The 16,601-nt window shown below is 36.3% G+C and overlaps 1 protein-coding gene across 7 annotated transcripts in view; it reads left to right on the top strand.

The window, feature by feature from the left end:
- Positions 1 to 16,601, top strand: part of FERMT2 (fermitin family member 2) — an 89,699-nt gene that overhangs the window by 61,780 nt on the left and 11,318 nt on the right. For 4 of the 7 annotated variants that reach the window (XM_032344253.1, XM_032344252.1, XM_032344249.1 and 1 more), the window contains 8 exons: positions 783 to 917; positions 6,828 to 6,860; positions 7,192 to 7,417; positions 7,752 to 7,854; positions 9,301 to 9,408; positions 12,623 to 12,757; positions 13,472 to 13,521; positions 14,720 to 14,844. In XM_032344253.1, the coding sequence (XP_032200144.1) occupies positions 783 to 917; positions 6,828 to 6,860; positions 7,192 to 7,417; positions 7,752 to 7,854; positions 9,301 to 9,408; positions 12,623 to 12,757; positions 13,472 to 13,521; positions 14,720 to 14,844 (915 nt within the window). The remainder of the gene's footprint in view (positions 1 to 782; positions 918 to 6,827; positions 6,861 to 7,191; positions 7,418 to 7,751; positions 7,855 to 9,300; positions 9,409 to 12,622; positions 12,758 to 13,471; positions 13,522 to 14,719; positions 14,845 to 16,601) is intronic. The other 3 variants (XM_032344254.1, XM_032344250.1, XM_032344248.1) reach the window with 1 other exon arrangement.

Below are 16,601 nucleotides of genomic sequence, written 5' to 3'. Positions count from 1 at the left end.
AAAGTTTAAAAAAAATGTATTCCTGGGTATTTTACTTTTTTGATGTAGTTGTAAATGGGGTTGGTTTTCTCAACTTCTGTTTTGCATAATTTATTATGTATAAAAATATAACAGGTGGGGTTTTTTTTTTTAAGATTTTATTTTTTTGAGAGAGAGCGAGAGAGAACATGAGTGGGGGATAGGGATATCATGACCTGAGCCGAAGGCAGATGCTTAACTGACTGAGCCACCCACATGCCCCAAAAAGAACACAACAGGTTTTGTATAGTAATTTGTTTTACCTTCCAACTTAACTGAGTTTTACTGGTTTATTAGTTCCAGTGGTTTTTGAAGGGAGTAGTTAAGTTTCTATATATCGTATCATGTCATCTGCAAATAGTGACGGTTTTACTTTTTCCTTTCTAATTGGTATGTTTTTATTTCTTTTTCTTGCTTAGTTGCTGTGGCTAAGATATAAATCTTAACTTTTTTATGGTTTTAGTTAAACAAATATATAAATGAGTTCTAATATTTTCTCTCTGTACCCTAGCAGATTGTTCTCTCTCTACTTCAAGGCTACTACATTCATTAGACGGTATTGAATACTTCGGGAGATTATTTGTAGAAGTGCCATACTTCATTCTTTTGCATGGCATTAACGTCTGGCAAAACAAACACATACATATATAGAAGAAAACTATGAATTCTTGCATTGGAATGGATTAATAGATGAATTTTCCAGATGTTAAGTGCTTAAATTTTCCATTATGCTACTAAAATAATCTTTCTTCTTGTTTTAACAGATATCAGACACCCTGAAGAACTTTCTCTCTTGAAAAAACCCAGAGATCCAACTAAGAAAAAAAAGAAAAAGCTAGATGACCAGTCTGAAGATGAGGCCCTTGAATTAGAGGGGCCTCTTATCACTCCTGGATCAGGTAAGACTTTGCAGAGGCATAGTGTCCTAACTGTGGATGTGTCTCTATGTTTGTGTTTTTTTGACAAATGGTATAAATAGGTCCAGAGAGTGATCAACTTTAAAAAACTCTCTTTCAGCACTTTTTCCCCTCAGTCATCATGAAATCACCACTATGGTCTGTCATGTACAAAGCATTGTGTCAGGTGTTAATAGCTGCATCAATAAAAAAGGAAGGCTGGTTCTCTGCTCAGGAAGAGTCAGAAAGGGGCAATCAATACTTTAACTGGGCTCAGTTTTTTGCATTGCAAAAATTGGACAGTTTTCTTAGTATTTAGTTCCTTTTTTCTGTATTCTGTGAAAACCACAATTACTTAGTTAAGACATGATTACTTCTGTGGGTTACTTAAAATCTCTGCTTTGTGTATACTGGTCCCTTTTCACCTTTTTCCTTTAAGGTTTTGCCCCTTAAAGAAGCTTCCTCACATTTCCTTCCAATACCTCCCCAACCTGAATTAGGTATCCTTCTATCTTAAGTCACCAGACTTCTCTGTGTTACATTATATTGCATGTTCTTACCTAATAAATTGTGAGGTCCCGGCGTGATGAAACTGTCTCTTACATTTTTGTTAACCAGAACCTGACTTAGCATGTGGCATCCAGCAGGAGCATAGGCAGTGTCTTTTGGGTAGTTAGATGATTAATTAGATGACATGGTTATTTTGTCCTGGGCATACACAGGGACTGGACGTTACAGTTTCCCATGTGTCTCAGCCACACATTTATAAATCCATTTCTTAGGAAATAGGTTCCTCAGTCAGTAAGTAAACTAATTTAACTAATTCAGTTTGTTCTTGGTTTTTTACATTCTGGGGTAATGATGATAATGGAAACAGTTTAGTGCTTACTGTATACCCATTTTACACATTGTACTCCTGGAAATTCACTTTAGCATATTTTACTTGTGGAAATCACTTAATTCTCACTACAGCCCATTGCAGATTATGTTATTATACTCCTTTTAAGGTTGAAGAAATGGCACAGTAAGGTTAGGAACATCTAACAGCTCATACCTTGTAACTTTTATACCCTTACTCATGTACTGATTGGATTTGGGAAATACCAAAAAATAAGTCAATCCTAGCTCATAAGAAGTTTTTAGGCTAATTGAAAAACAGTTACTTTATTTATAAAGTATGTTTATACTATATAAATGCTAAATGAAAATTATAGAAAGTAATGTTCCAGGAATTCGGAAGACAAAACAATTCCAAACAGGGTATATTTATTTTATAGTTTGGGGAGTTGAGTTTGTGAATTAAGCATTCAAAAAGTTCCAATGTTTTAGCGATAAACTCATCTTCTGATAAGTTGGATACTTTCCCTGTACTGGCATTTTGTTTTTAATTTTGTGGTCTTTTTTACTGTATGAAAATTTTATGTTTTTATGTAGTCAAATCCATTATTTATAGTTTTGGGCCTTCATCCTTGGTTAAGAAAATCTTCACAAATATTAGTAAAATTACTCTATATTTCCTTTTTACACTTTTCTATAATTATTTCATATTTACATACTTTAACTCATCTGTAATATTAACATTTGTTATTTTTAATTCACCTGAAATTTGTTTATTAAGTATGGTATGAGGCGATATTTTGGTGGGAAATTTTCTGAAATGTATTAAATACTTGAGCGCTCTTTTATTTTTTTATTTTTTTAAAGAGTTTATTTATTTATTTTACAGACAGAGATCACAAGTAGGCAGAGGGGCAGGCAGAGAGAGAGAGGGGGAAGCAGGCTCCCCACTGAGCAGAGAGCCCGATGCAGGGCTCGATCCCAGGACCCTGGGATCATGACCTGAGCCGAAGGCAGAGGCTTTAGCCCTCTGAGCCACCCAGGCGCCCCTTGAGTGCTCTTTTAAAAAAAATTGTATGAGACTATAGTATCCAGGTTATCAGGCAGATTGTAAAGTTACATGAGGTTTTTAATATTTGTAGTAGGTGATTCAAGACTGTAGTACTTGTTGAATTCTCTTTCTCCTCCTTAACAGTTTTTGTTATTGTTCTGTATAGTTGAGCGAGCTCCTGTATGTTACTTCATCGTACCTACTTTCTACTTTAAATATGTTGTAAATTTGGCAACCAGGAATACAAGGTAGTTGGGATTGTCACTGAACTGAGACTTGGAAGGAATGTAAAATGTACACACCCTCCGTTCCAGCAGTGCTGCTGGAATTAGGAAATACGTACAAACATACCTGGTGGAAGGCATTTGCTGCAGCATATGGTGGAAGTACGTACGTTAGGAAATACATACAAACATACCTGGTGGAAGGCGTATTTGCAGCAGCAGTGAAGTCCACACGAATCGGGAATGGCTTAAATAAGTTATGGTACCCAGAAGGTGGTGTGTGTAGTAGCTTCAGTCAGAATGGCTGATCTATAGCTTGGCTCTGAAATGTAATAGCTTTTGGCACTGGACAACTTACTTAGACCCCTTGGTTTTCTTCTCTAAAATGAGAATAATAGGATTGTTGGAAACACTAAGTTACTACTGTGGAGCACCTAACAAAATAAGAATAGAAACAATGAAGTGTAGAATATACAAAGTAGAGGAAATTGAGAGGGCAGAGAAGTGATCGGGTAGCTGATTCTATTAAATGTTGTGTAATTTAGGGGAATATGTTTTAGAAACTTCATAAAAATTCAGTTCTAACTGCATTTAATTCTGAGTAGTAATTATAGTCCATCATACTAGGAACAAAATTTCAATATTCTGACGTTCCTAGTAAAAGACTTGTTTGCTAGATCTTTGAAATACACAATGAGAAGATTTTGCCCAGAAGATCATGCTTTTCTGTCCCTCATTTACATATGTACTCTCTATAGCAGGATTATTCTTTGCCCACCTGAGCTGGAGTAATGTTTTCAGCCCTTTTAATTACTACAGGGTGCCCAAGTAACCCTTTCACAAAAATGCCTTTGTAATTTTAAAGTTCTAGCTTTTAAGGATATCACTGACTATCACAATACCCTTTAAAGCTAAGAAAGGAGAACTGACAGCTATTTATTTATTTATTTATTTAACATATAATGTATTATAGTTTCAGGGGTACAGGTCTGTGATTCATCAATCTTAACACACTCCACAGTGCTCACCATAGCGCATACCCTCCCCAGTGTCCACCCCCCAGTCACCCCATCTCTCTCACCCACTCTCCACTCCAGCAACCCTCAGTTTGTCTTCTGAGATCAAGAGTCTCTTACAGTTTGTCTCCCTCTCTGGTTTCGCCCCTTTTCATTTTTCCCTTCGCTTCCCCTATGATCTTGTTTTTCAAATCGCTCATATTAGTGAGATCGTATGATAGTTGCCTTTCTCTAATTGACTTATTTCACTTAGCAGAATACCCTCCACGTCCATCCACGTCCTTGCAAATAGCAAAATTTCAATTTTTTGATGGCTGCATAATATTCCATTGTATATGTATACCATATCTTCTTTATCCATTCGTCTGTTGATGGACATCTAGACTCTTTCCATAGTTTGGCTATTGTGGACACTGCTGCTATAAACATTGGGGTGCAGGTATCCCTTCAGATCACTACCTTTGTATCTTTAGGGTAAATACCCAGTAGTGCAATTGCTGGATTGTTGTAGGGTAGCTCTCTTTTCAACTTTTTGAGGAACCTCCATACTGTTTTCCAGAGTGGCTACACCAGCTTGCATTTCCACAAACAATGCAGGAGGATTCCTCTTTCTCTGTTTCCTTGTCAACATATGTCGTTTCTGACTTGTTAATTTCAGCCATTCTGACTGATGTGAGGTGGTATCTCATTGAGGCTTTGATATATATTTCCCTGATGCTGAGTGATAGCGAGCACTTTTTCATGTGTCTTTGGCTATGTGGATGTCATCTTTGCAGAAAGGTCTGTTCATGTCTTCTGCCCATTTCTTGATTGGACTGTTTGTTCTTTGGGTATTGAATTTGATAAGTTCTCTATAGATTTTGGATAGTAGCCCAGTAGCCCTTTATCTGATATATCATTTGCTAATATCTTCTCCCATTCTGTCTTTTAGTTTTGTTTACTGTTCCCTTTGCTACGCAAAAGCTTTTTTGATGAAGTCCCTATAGTTCATTTTTGCCCTTGTTCTCTTGATTTGGCATTATTGCGAGGAAGAGATTGCTGCCTGTTTTCTTCTCAAGGATTTTGATGGATTTCTGTCTCACATTGAGGTCTTTCATCCATTTTGAGTCTATTTTTGTGCATGGTGTAAAGAAATGGTCCAGTTTCATTCTTCTGCATGTTGGCTGTCCAGTTTTCCAACACCATTTGTTGAAGAGACTTTTTTCCATTGGACATTCTTTCCTGCTTTGTCAAAGATTAGTTGACCACAGAGTTTTGATGGTCCATTTCTGGGCTCTCTATTCTGTTCCATTGATCTATGTGTCTGTTTGTGTACCAGTACCATAATGTCTTGATGATTACAGCTTTGTAATAGAGCTTGAAGTCTGCAATTGTGATGCCACCAGCTTTGTTGTTCTTTTTCAACATTCTTCTGGTTATTCGGGGTCTTTTCTGGTTCTATATAAATTTAGGATTATTTGTTCCATTTCTGTGAAAAAAGTTGATGGTATTTTGATAGGGATTGCATTAAGTGTGTAGATTGCTCTAAGTAGCATAGAGATTTTCCACAGTATTTGTTCTTCCAGTCCATGAGCATGGAACATTTTCCCATTTCTTTGTGTCTTCCTCGATTTCTTTCATGAGTATTCTCTGAGTATAGATTCTTTGCATCTTTGGTTAGATTTATTCCTAGGTATCTTATGGTTTGGGGTGCAATTATAAATGGGATCAACTCCTTAATTTTCCTTTCTTTGAACTAACAGCTTTCTTTGTTGCTTATTTAACAACGTTAGATACTACATATTGCTTTAGTTACTAACACTGGAAGATACATACTAAGAACATCAAATCAGATACCCTGTGGCTAGCAAGTTTTGTTTTTTTTACTTTGTGTTTTCTTCCTAGACTAGATCATGACAACTACAAAAATCTCTAGTACGATCACCACTTTCTCATAGGTTAATATTCTCTATCATTGCATTGAGTGAGGTGGTGGGGAAGGGGTTGTTAGAGTGAAAAGGAAATTCCTAAGCATATTCCTTAATTGGGTAAGGGAAACAGCCATTCTCTTCCCATCATCCGTTAACAGTGTGATGCCCATTTACTCATTTTCTTTTTAAAAATTATGACTGAAGACAAAATACAATTAACAGAGTTAGGACTTCTAGGGGAGGTGCTTTTACTTAACATTATTCTGAACTTCTAAGTCTTAATTTAAACCAATTTTTTGTAGTTTAAATGATGGGGGATGTATTTTCAGTTGACTAAGTCAACAAGTGTTTATTTATGTGCCTCTATTATATGTCTAGCTCTGTTGAACACTGGGGAATTGGAAGAGAAGATATCCCTCCCTTCAGGGGCTTAATTATAAGATATATCTTTGTTAGCAAAATTTTATCTACCCATTTGCTTTAATACTTTATTTGTAAATCTGTTGGAACCAGTTTAGCTATTCACTGAGAAAACATTAAAATTGTTCTCAACTTATGTGCATTTATTCAGTTACATTGAGGTGTCTTAAAACGGTATGGATTTCAAAGGGTGATAAATGTGGATGTATCTTCCACTGGACATTTGACTAGAGCACAACTTTTTTCTTTTGAATTGAACAAAAAAAGCTTAGTTTACGGTTTCTAAGATTCTTTACTCAAGTTCACTTGAAATATTTACTTAAGTTTATGATGCACATTAGGAAAAGTCCTTTTTTTTTCCTTTTTCCATTTCCTTTTCTTTTCATTCTTTTGTTTCTATCTTCTATTGTTACCTTTCCTTTACCTTCTGAATTCCTTTCTCTCCTTTCCTATAGGCACTGATGTTCTTTACATTGGCCCTCTGAAAGGTGAGCCTTGCCACAATTAAAACCAAAAACTTGGTCTGTCTGCTTCAGCTATATCCTTCACTTATCTTCTAATTCCCTTGAACTGATTTTCCCCCCCAGAATTTCTGCCAACTTATATTCTTTTGACCTTGTTATTATATGTTCTAATGGTATACAAATAGAGTTAAAGTTAATTTTACATGTTTTCAAGAGAGGTAAAATAATGTACTAAAGCTTTCCTTCCAGAATGAAGCTTTTGTTTCACAATTTGCTTTATATAGCATGTATTTTTGAAAACCAAGATTCTGTACTTTATTCATACTTACTACCCATTTTTTATATTATTTATTAGGAAGTATATATTCAAGCCCAGGACTTTATAGTAAAACAATGACCCCCACTTACGATGCTCATGATGGAAGCCCCTTGTCACCAACTTCTGCTTGGTTCGGTGACAGTGCTTTGTCAGAAGGCAACCCTGGTATACTTGCTGTCAGTCAGCCAATCACATCACCGGAAATTTTGGCGAAAATGTTCAAGCCTCAGGCACTTCTTGACAAAGCGAAAATCAACCAGGGGTAAGTTTTAAAATAGAGATACATTGAGGGGTATCTGGGTGTGGTTCAGTTGGTTAAGTGTCTGAGTTTTGAGTTTGGCTTGGGTCAGGATCTCTTCAGTTGTGGGATCAAGCCCCTGGTTGGACAACTGTGCTCAGTGCCGAGTCTGCTTGAGATGCTCTCCCCCTGGTCCTCTGGCCCTCCCCCTGCTTGTGTATGTGCTCTGTCTCTCAATAAATAAATAAATCTTAAAAAGATAAAATACAGATGCATTGAAGAATTTCTTTCCCCAACTAGAGGTCGAAATATTTTATTAATTTTTGCGTTGTTCCACTGCTCTTGTTAATTTGTCTAGGTGGCTTGATTCCTCAAGATCTCTTATGGAACAAGATGTGAAGGAAAATGAGGCCCTCCTTCTCCGATTCAAGTATTACAGCTTTTTTGATTTGAATCCAAAGGTACCGAGGGTTTAGAGGGATCTCTTCTTTTTTTCCTTTTTGTTTTGTTCATTTGGATGTTGTTATCTGGAGTTGGGAAAAGGAATCATTTGTACATAGCAAGTCTGAATAATATTAAAACCCCAAGCTTTAGACAAAGGCATCTGTATTTGAAATAAGTCTATTGTGTTAATAGGTTGAAAGCATAATTAAACCATGTTCTTTTGTGTTAAAATAATTGAATTTTTGGTTGATTTGTATTTTAAATGCACTAGCTTGGTACTATAGAATTGGTAAAGTTAGTTTTAGCAATTTTTTAAAACCTCTCTTTAGCTGTGTTTTTGGTAAAAGAAGAGTTCTATGGAATAGTACCTTTTCGATGACTTTCACATTTCTAATTATAAATCAGATGTGGCTTCAAAGAAAAATTCTTCTAAGTCTACGTTTCTTCATATTTAATAGGCAAACATTATGTTTTTATCAAATGACTGCATCATCTGTGCTTTTCTGAGAAGAGTTAAATTTGCTATGAAATAGAGTATATTCCCTAGAAAACACATGGCACAGAGATTTCGATCTTTTGCTTCCTTATTTATCATCCTTGGGGGATAAACCTCTCTTAACTGATTCTTACCCTTTTCATGTCTAGATTATAGTCTAGATTTTAATGTATATGCTTAACATTTTTATTATGTACTTAGGTTATTCTTTTTGTAACAGTAAAATGTGTAATTTAGAACTACAGAAAATAATCTTAATACCTTTCAGGCCATATCATGTCTCATTTTAGTAAAACCAGTGCTGGTTTGGGAACATAGTTACGTTTGCTGGGGAAGGGAGATGCTGTATATTTTGTTAACAGTCTAAAATAGTATTGTTAAGACATTACTATTAATTTTTATTAATAACTAAATGGATAATTCAATAACATATAAATAAATCTTTACCACAAGTACATACATATGTACTTCGTATTTCAGATTCTTAAAATAATTACTGTTTCCAGGGACCTAACTCTTGGTAGTATGTTTTTCCATAGGGGGGGCAAGATGTTTCCTGAAATAATTAACTCTCTGATCATAACATTTTAGTGTGACAGGTTGCAATAAGAAACTGAAAAGCAGTCACTTTTTCCTTATTTTAAATGTCTTTCATGTTTCATTTTGTTACAAGCTCTGTAATATCTAATTATTATTTTCCTGTAAAATAACATACAGAATCTTATTTCTAATACTGAATAATAATAATTTAGTTTTAACTGTCATTTTTAATGGAAAATCAGATGTGGGTATATATACATATACCTAACCCTGTAGGTATCTTTATTATTAAGTATTTGATACTGAATAAAAATCCCAGAAAAAATGAATATTAGAACTTTGTCAGGCTTTGAAAGTGAGTATTCAGTTTTCAAACCTTATGTTAAAGGTTATGTATTACAAAAGGATTGTGTCTCTTTTGCTGCAGTATGATGCAATCAGAATCAATCAGCTTTATGAACAGGCCAAATGGGCTATTCTCCTAGAAGAAATTGAGTGCACAGAAGAAGAAATGATGATGTTTGCAGCCTTGCAGGTAGTAAGAGTATTGGTAAATGGGACTTTTCAAGGGAAAGGGTAGGGGATTATTTCTAAATAGTAGAGTAGCACTGTAATTTCAGTAGCATTTTGATAGTGTTTACTTTTTTGCTTTGTAGAAATTGAATACATTTAGAAGACAAAATAAGTACATGAATTTTTTTTTTAATCTGAGAGTTTAGTGGTATACTTGATAGTTATTTTTCTGTATCCTATAGCAGAAAAATATCCTCCCATCCTCAGATATGTATTAGCTTAAAACTACCCAGTTTTCCCTTTGAAATAAGATCTTTATTGCAAATCAGATTTCTAAAATGAAGCTTTTAATTGCATAATTTCCTAAGTAGCTATGGATGATAATATTTTTTAAATGGCTATAACAAAAATAATACATTTTAAAGGTGATAAAATTTTAAGTTTACTGAAACTAAACAAATTTTTAGAATAATCCTTAAGAAGTAGGTAGCTAATATTTTCCTTACAGTAAACCAGTGTTATCCCAGAAGTGATTCTTGCATATCAGCTTTTCCAGAATAACAGTAGTGGTTATTAAAAGACTGTCGTTTCATTATTCTGTCCCCTTTAGTAAAATAACATAGGGTGGCGCCCACAAGTCTGCATTTTTAGAGACACTGTGATGCATGCAGCTGACCACTACAACAGTCATTCTTGTTTAGTGAGACTTCAGTGAATGTTCTCAGATTATGGTAGAATTCTGGTTTTGCCTAAAGTCCTAACAAAATTGGTGTTAAGTACAGGAAGCAGAGTTGCCAGTTATGAAAGGCTTTTACTGTTGGGGCTCCTGGGTGGCCCAGTCGGTTAAGGGCTGCCTTTGGCTCAAATGAATAAATAAAATCTTTAAAAAAAAAAAAATTGTCCACTTCATTACTGCTGTCCCCTCTAGTAAAATAACATAGGTTTCTAGTCAAGAGCAGGCAATTAGTAAAGTTTTAGGAGAGTCAGTGCCCCTAACCCCCATCTTGTCCAAGGGTCAAATATACACATAATTGTATTTTTACAGAAATGGATTATTTTGTAGCTTTCCCCCACCCAGTATATTGTAGGTATTCCATTTTAGGACAGTAGAAAACGCCTCAGAAACCATGTATTTTAATCTGTGGAAACTGAATGTCCCAAAACATAACTTTACCGAACCATTTTAGAATCTAGATTTAGTGAGAGAATTCTGAACTAATCCCCTGAGTTCTTAGAAGCCTTCCCAGAGACTGACCCGAAGGCTCTAGAAATCCATCTAGTACCATAAGGTGTGGGGGGTGGGGGAGTTTGAAAAGATGGCATGGAAAAGCCTGGTATTTTTATCTCTGGCATAACCTACACTGAATTATTTTCTCCTTGGGGCTTCTGTTTCCTTGTGTGACATAAATCTACAATAGTAAAAAGAAACAAATAATTAAAAGTAAGAAGGTATGGATAAAAAAATAGAAAGGTTAAGAACACTGTTTTTAAAGCAGTTACGTCTAAGTCTGTATTGTAACATTTCATAGATGTCCCATGCACCTCTGAAAGCAGAGCTGGATTTTAAGACCAGTCCCATTCATAGCCAGGTTTTTCCTGGATAACTTCTAAGGACTTTGCATCACAATCACCTGAGTCACTTAATAAAAATGCAGACTGTGGGCTAGACCTCAGATGTACTGAATCAAAATCTCTGGGGATGAACCTAAGAATCTGTATTTTATTTTATTTTATTTTTAAAGATTTTATTTATTTATTTGAGAGAGAGACAGTGGGAGAGAACATGAGTGAGGAGAAGGTCAGAGAGAGAAGCAGACTCCCCGTGGAGCTGGGAGCCCTATGTGGGACTCGATCCGAGGACTCCGGGATCATGACCTGAGCGGAAGGCAGTTGTCCAACCAACTGAGCCACCCAGGCGTCCCAAGAATCTGTATTTTAAACAACTCTCTTCATGATTCTTTTCTTTTCTTTTTCTTTTTTTTTTTTTTAAGATTTTATTTATTTACTTGACAAAGATCACAAGCAGGCAGAGAGGCAGGCTCTCTGGGACCCTGAGATCATGACCCAAGCCAAAAGCAGAGACTTTAACCCACTGAGCCACCTAGGCATCCCTCTCTTCATGATTCTTAATGTTACTACTCTGACATGTGAGGTGACTAAGGGTCTCAGCCTACCTCATTCTCCATGATTTGTGAACATGGAAGTTTCTGTCACTTATTTTAACACAACTGAAGGTTTAGCTAGAGACTATTCATTACCAATTCACTAAGTCTTAAAGTATAGAGGAACGCTGACAGTTGGCCCCAGATTAGTTGATTCAGTGTTCCCCATGAGTAGACTGTATTCAGTGAATGAATACTTCAGAAACTTGGAATGCTGTTTAATGCTTTGAAAGGTAACTGATTAAGTGATTTAAAAGTTCTGCTTACCTTTGTGTGAAACCTCTGTAAGGTTTAGCATCAAACTCTAATTATTAGTATTTGTTCTAAGTGACTTTAAACTAAGTATATTTAAAATCATTATTCTATATGCAAAGATTTTTTCTATCTGCATGTAGGAGTGTTTATCATTACTCATCATGTATACATAGACATGTAAATATATAAGTGTATATATTCACATATAAATGTAATCAGTTTTATTCTTATGTAACTGAGAATATAAATATCTTCCTCTGGTTATGTTTTCAGCATTGAATTGAGGTGGGGATGGGGGATGGTGGAGAGGGGAGCTTTAGCCTAACACTAAAAACTAATTTTCCTCTCCTGGGTAGTAGTAGTAATTAATATAAGGTAATCAGTGTTAATCCATTTTTACAAAAGACCTTATGCATATTCTGTTAATTCAGTCAGTATTCATTGCTTTTAGGACTTGCTTTAGACACAGGGAATGCTGTATGGGGCCAGGAAGGGACCAATAAAAAGAGTCTCTGCTTGTGTGGAGCTTGGTGGAGGACATGTTAACTCTTAAGTTCTAGGGCTTCCCAAACTAAATTCAGTTTTATACGTCCAAAGACCTACTTCTTTATATAAATATTTATTAGGATATTTAGGACACTGATTTCAGATGCCATTTATTTTCCTATCATTTTAGTTCTTTCCTATCATTTCTATTTCTTTCATCTTCTCAAGTTAGGTGATGGAAAGCATTCAGTATAGATGTAGGTAGTAATCTCATTTTATAGGTTTACTAAAGTTAGAACAGTCATTTAAATAAAATATCATTTCTGTTTCCAGTATCACATCAATAAGCTGTCAATCATGACATCAGAGAATCATTTGAACAACAGTGACAAAGAAGTGGACGAAGTTGATGCTGCCCTTTCAGACCTGGAGATCACTTTGGAAGGGGGGAAAACATCAACAATTTTGGTAGGGTAAATCTAATTCCTACTAATTTAGTTGGAATTGATGCTTATCTTTTTGTGGATTTAGGTTCTCATAAATTTTGTGTGGATATGGAGAAATATTTCATGCTTTAGAGAATACAGGTTGACTTTTCAGAAACTTTTCAGGGAGAATTGTAAAATTAGTATTGTTCTAGTCTCCAGTGCTTCCAATATAATAAAGTTAGAGCTTGTGATATGTACCCATTCTCTCAGTAAGCAGTGGGAAAACATTTCTGCAGAGGGAAAGGTAGTTTCAAGTCATAGTAAAATTGATTTAGTGAGCTGCATATTTGAAATATTATAGAAAGAAAAGAAAAATAGATCTCAGGAAAAATTTTGATTACTAAGTTTGGTTTTAAAGCTTAGGAATTAGTTATTACAGAGGAAACACCTCAGGGCTGTTAGGATTTTGCAGAGTTTCCATAAGCAGATATAAACAGTTTTAGCTGAATTAGAATCAGTATGTTCTTAAAGGTTATATGAACTGCCATTTTGATCACATCTTTTATTAGTTTTTTTAGCCATTTGAAAATGCTTTGCAATTTATGACCATATGATTATAACTTTAAAACCTTCATAATCTGTGTTTTATATAATTTTGCTTATTGAATAAGCTGATACTTGGTATTAGATATTAAACATTAGGGTTTCGAATTTCAAGAAAAATCAGGAAAAACTGATTTAATTCTTTCCCTAGGGTGACATCACTTCTATTCCTGAACTTGCTGACTATATTAAAGTTTTTAAGTAAGTACAAAATGGGGAGGGATTCCAAATATTAATGAATGATAAATATCAATTTTATAATCTTATTCACATTATTGAAATTTATTGTAAATTTAGGAAATGCATCTGTAAAAGCATTTACCAGTTAGAGAAACACTAAATTGTAAGAGAAAACAACGATCTTTACCAAATTAAAACTGCAGTATTCACGAACTTATTTTTATCTGATAAACAGTTTTCTTAAAGCGTAAAACAAAGACTGTGTAGCCTAGATTGCATTGTGTACATTGAGTTGTACAGTGGCATTTCAGGGGCTTTCATCCCCTCTGGGTGAATGAAAGCAGGACATAATGAACTGTTATTGCCAGTGGTTATTTCCTTGTTCAGAGCCCCAGATTCTGTTGCATTTTATTCATTTGTTCATGGGACATTTTATAATAAGGTTCCAGTGTATCTTATCTAGACTTTTATCAATCTAGGCATAATCCAGTCGAGAACTAGGCATTAAAGCAGAGAGGGCAAAAAGAGGAGGTGACTTGGAGTATAAGATGAAAAGCCATTATGGAATAAACCATACACGGTAGCTAAACCTAGAACAGCTCCCCATACAGACCATTTCTGAGATAGGGGCAAGATTTCAGATGCAGCTCCCTACCACTTTCTCCTCCCATTACATACATTTCCTTACCTGCTCTCCATTATGACTGCCCTGTTTTCTTTATGTTTGGCATCGGGGTGGCAAGATGAAGCACCATTCAAATATACCCGAGACAAAAAAGCACTTTGCACACTTTAGTTATGCTAGGTGCACCTGCCTCTCCAGAGAGGCCCCAAAGACAGCCCTGCACACACCCAAGAACTTGCTGGTGATTATAGGACCTAGGAGCCTTCCCGTTGGTGATATTTACTTCACCTTTCTTGTCCTTTCCATTTGACCTGCTAGTGATAGAGATGGCTGCCACTGACAGAAATACTAGAATGCTGGCCCTCCTGTCTTTGTCCTCGGCCCACTCATTCTTTGTGAGAGATTCCTGAGTAGATTGATCACGAAGAGGCAAATCCAGTAACAGCAATGTTGAGTGTAATATGGTGGCCCCAGGGAACTGAGTTCAGCATACGTACAACTTGGCCATAGACTTAATGATGTGAAACTTCGCTGCTGATACTATTGATAAAGCTATTTCAAAAGTTTTTTCTGTTAATTCTGTTTGACACGTAGACCAAAAAAGCTGACTCTAAAAGGCTACAAGCAATATTGGTGCACCTTTAAAGATACATCTATTTCTTGCTATAAGAGCAAAGAAGAATCCAGCGGCACACCAGCTCATCAGATGAACCTAAGAGGTAAGGAAAGCCTTGGAATTACTAGTGTTGATGGAGAAATTTCTCTTGGCTAATAGTCAATAAACTTCATTTTGCTGGGCGGGGGGGTAGTTTTTCAGCAGAGTCATTACTTCTTCAGTTACTATTTTCAGTCTAGATTCTTCACTTTTCTCTTTTTTGTCATAATTTTGAATATTAATTTCACATGAATATTTTATTGTAATGTCTTTGTGGCATCCTCATTTGAAGTGATACCACTTTTCTTCTCAGGTAAATTTATGGTTCTCTTTTCTCATCTTCAGCATTGGGACATTCATGTTTTCTTCAATCTCACCCATGTTGTATCCTCTCCTCTGTTTTTCCTGGCTTCTTCCTTCCTCATCAGCATCCTACTCTTTCTGACTTTCTGACTTTCCCTGATGACAAACTGGTCCCTCTCATGTTCCCCAGCCTCTTTTTTGGTTCAACACTAGGGTAGCAGGTACCTGTGGGGTTTGGCTAAGTTCTTCCTCTCCCGCAATAACTCTTCCCTGCACATTATTGTTCAACATTCAGCTCTTGGTCTGGCCTCTGCGGTAGCCCCAGGATGCCCCTCAGAGGCTCCTCCTAGCTGACAACCTGAATGTCATTGGTTTCCTCTTGTCTCTTCAAATCTAGAGCTGTCACGAGGGGCACATTTCCATTCCCTTATGGCAAACTTGCTTCCTGTGGCCTGGGCTGTGGCTAGGGCCTCAGAGCTACTGGCTCTGGTCTTTTATTGTTTCCCCATTTCATTTGCCATTTGGGTGACTTCATTGGTTCTTCACACTGCTCCTTCATGTCCTTTATCTGATTGATGGAGTGGTTCAGGCAGAGGGAGAATTTTCTGTCCAGGTTGGTCTGGTTCTTCTTCAGCTAAAGGACATCTTGCTGCTTCCTGCCGCAGTTTTTCTACAGGGTCTTGCAGAGTGTTGATGAGCCCTTCACTTGTGGGCATATTCACTAGAAGCACATGGCTCACTTGCAGTGAGAAGTACACTCCCTACACCCTTGGCACCAGCGTTGCTAGATGGAGGATGCAGTAGATTGGCATCTCACCGTTCACACTCTTTACAGCAAAGACCAGAAACGAAAATACATTTTCTGGACTGATTTCCAGTGAGATTTTGATTCCAATCAGATAAACGTTCATGTTGAGACTTGAATCCTGATTAAGTTAAGGGGCTGGAGAGACAGAATTGAGAAAGGAACAAGGCGCTTCTGGGCTCTGGAGCTGCCGGGGCAGCCTCTGGGTTTCCCAGCCTCTCAGTGGTAGCGAGGTTTGCACTTCCTTTGGCAGGCCAGGCATGAGGGTGGTGTTCAGGGAGTTAATTCCTATCGGCCCAGCCCATTTCTCCTTTGGGTTACATTTTGCATGTACATTTATGATTATATGTAAAGCAATATGTCTTTCTAACTAAAAATATCCCTATTTAAACAAAAGTACCCAAAAAGGGGACCCCTGATTCATTCACAAAAATGATTCCCAAAATAATTTAATTTCTTGCTTAAAATACAGGGATGCTTTCCTTGATCTATTTAATTCTCCTTTAATTTACATTAGGATATTTTTAGTGTATTTCAACAAAATGTCCAAATCTGTATTCTGCCCAGTAGTCCTCTGAATTGTTGTTTTAAAAAATGGGAAATCTCTGTCCTGGGTAGAAGATTGATATGCCCATGTGTTAGAATTCTGTAATTTTCCTAAAAATTTCAATTGGGTTCACTGCCTTTCTTTCATAAGACCCATGGGTTTAATT

Source organism: Mustela erminea, chromosome 5 (assembly GCF_009829155.1).
Source record: "Mustela erminea isolate mMusErm1 chromosome 5, mMusErm1.Pri, whole genome shotgun sequence".
NCBI lineage: Eukaryota > Metazoa > Chordata > Mammalia > Carnivora > Mustelidae > Mustela > Mustela erminea.
The sequence above is the reverse complement of the archived record's forward strand: the minus strand, read 5'-3'. Positions and strand labels throughout refer to the sequence as shown.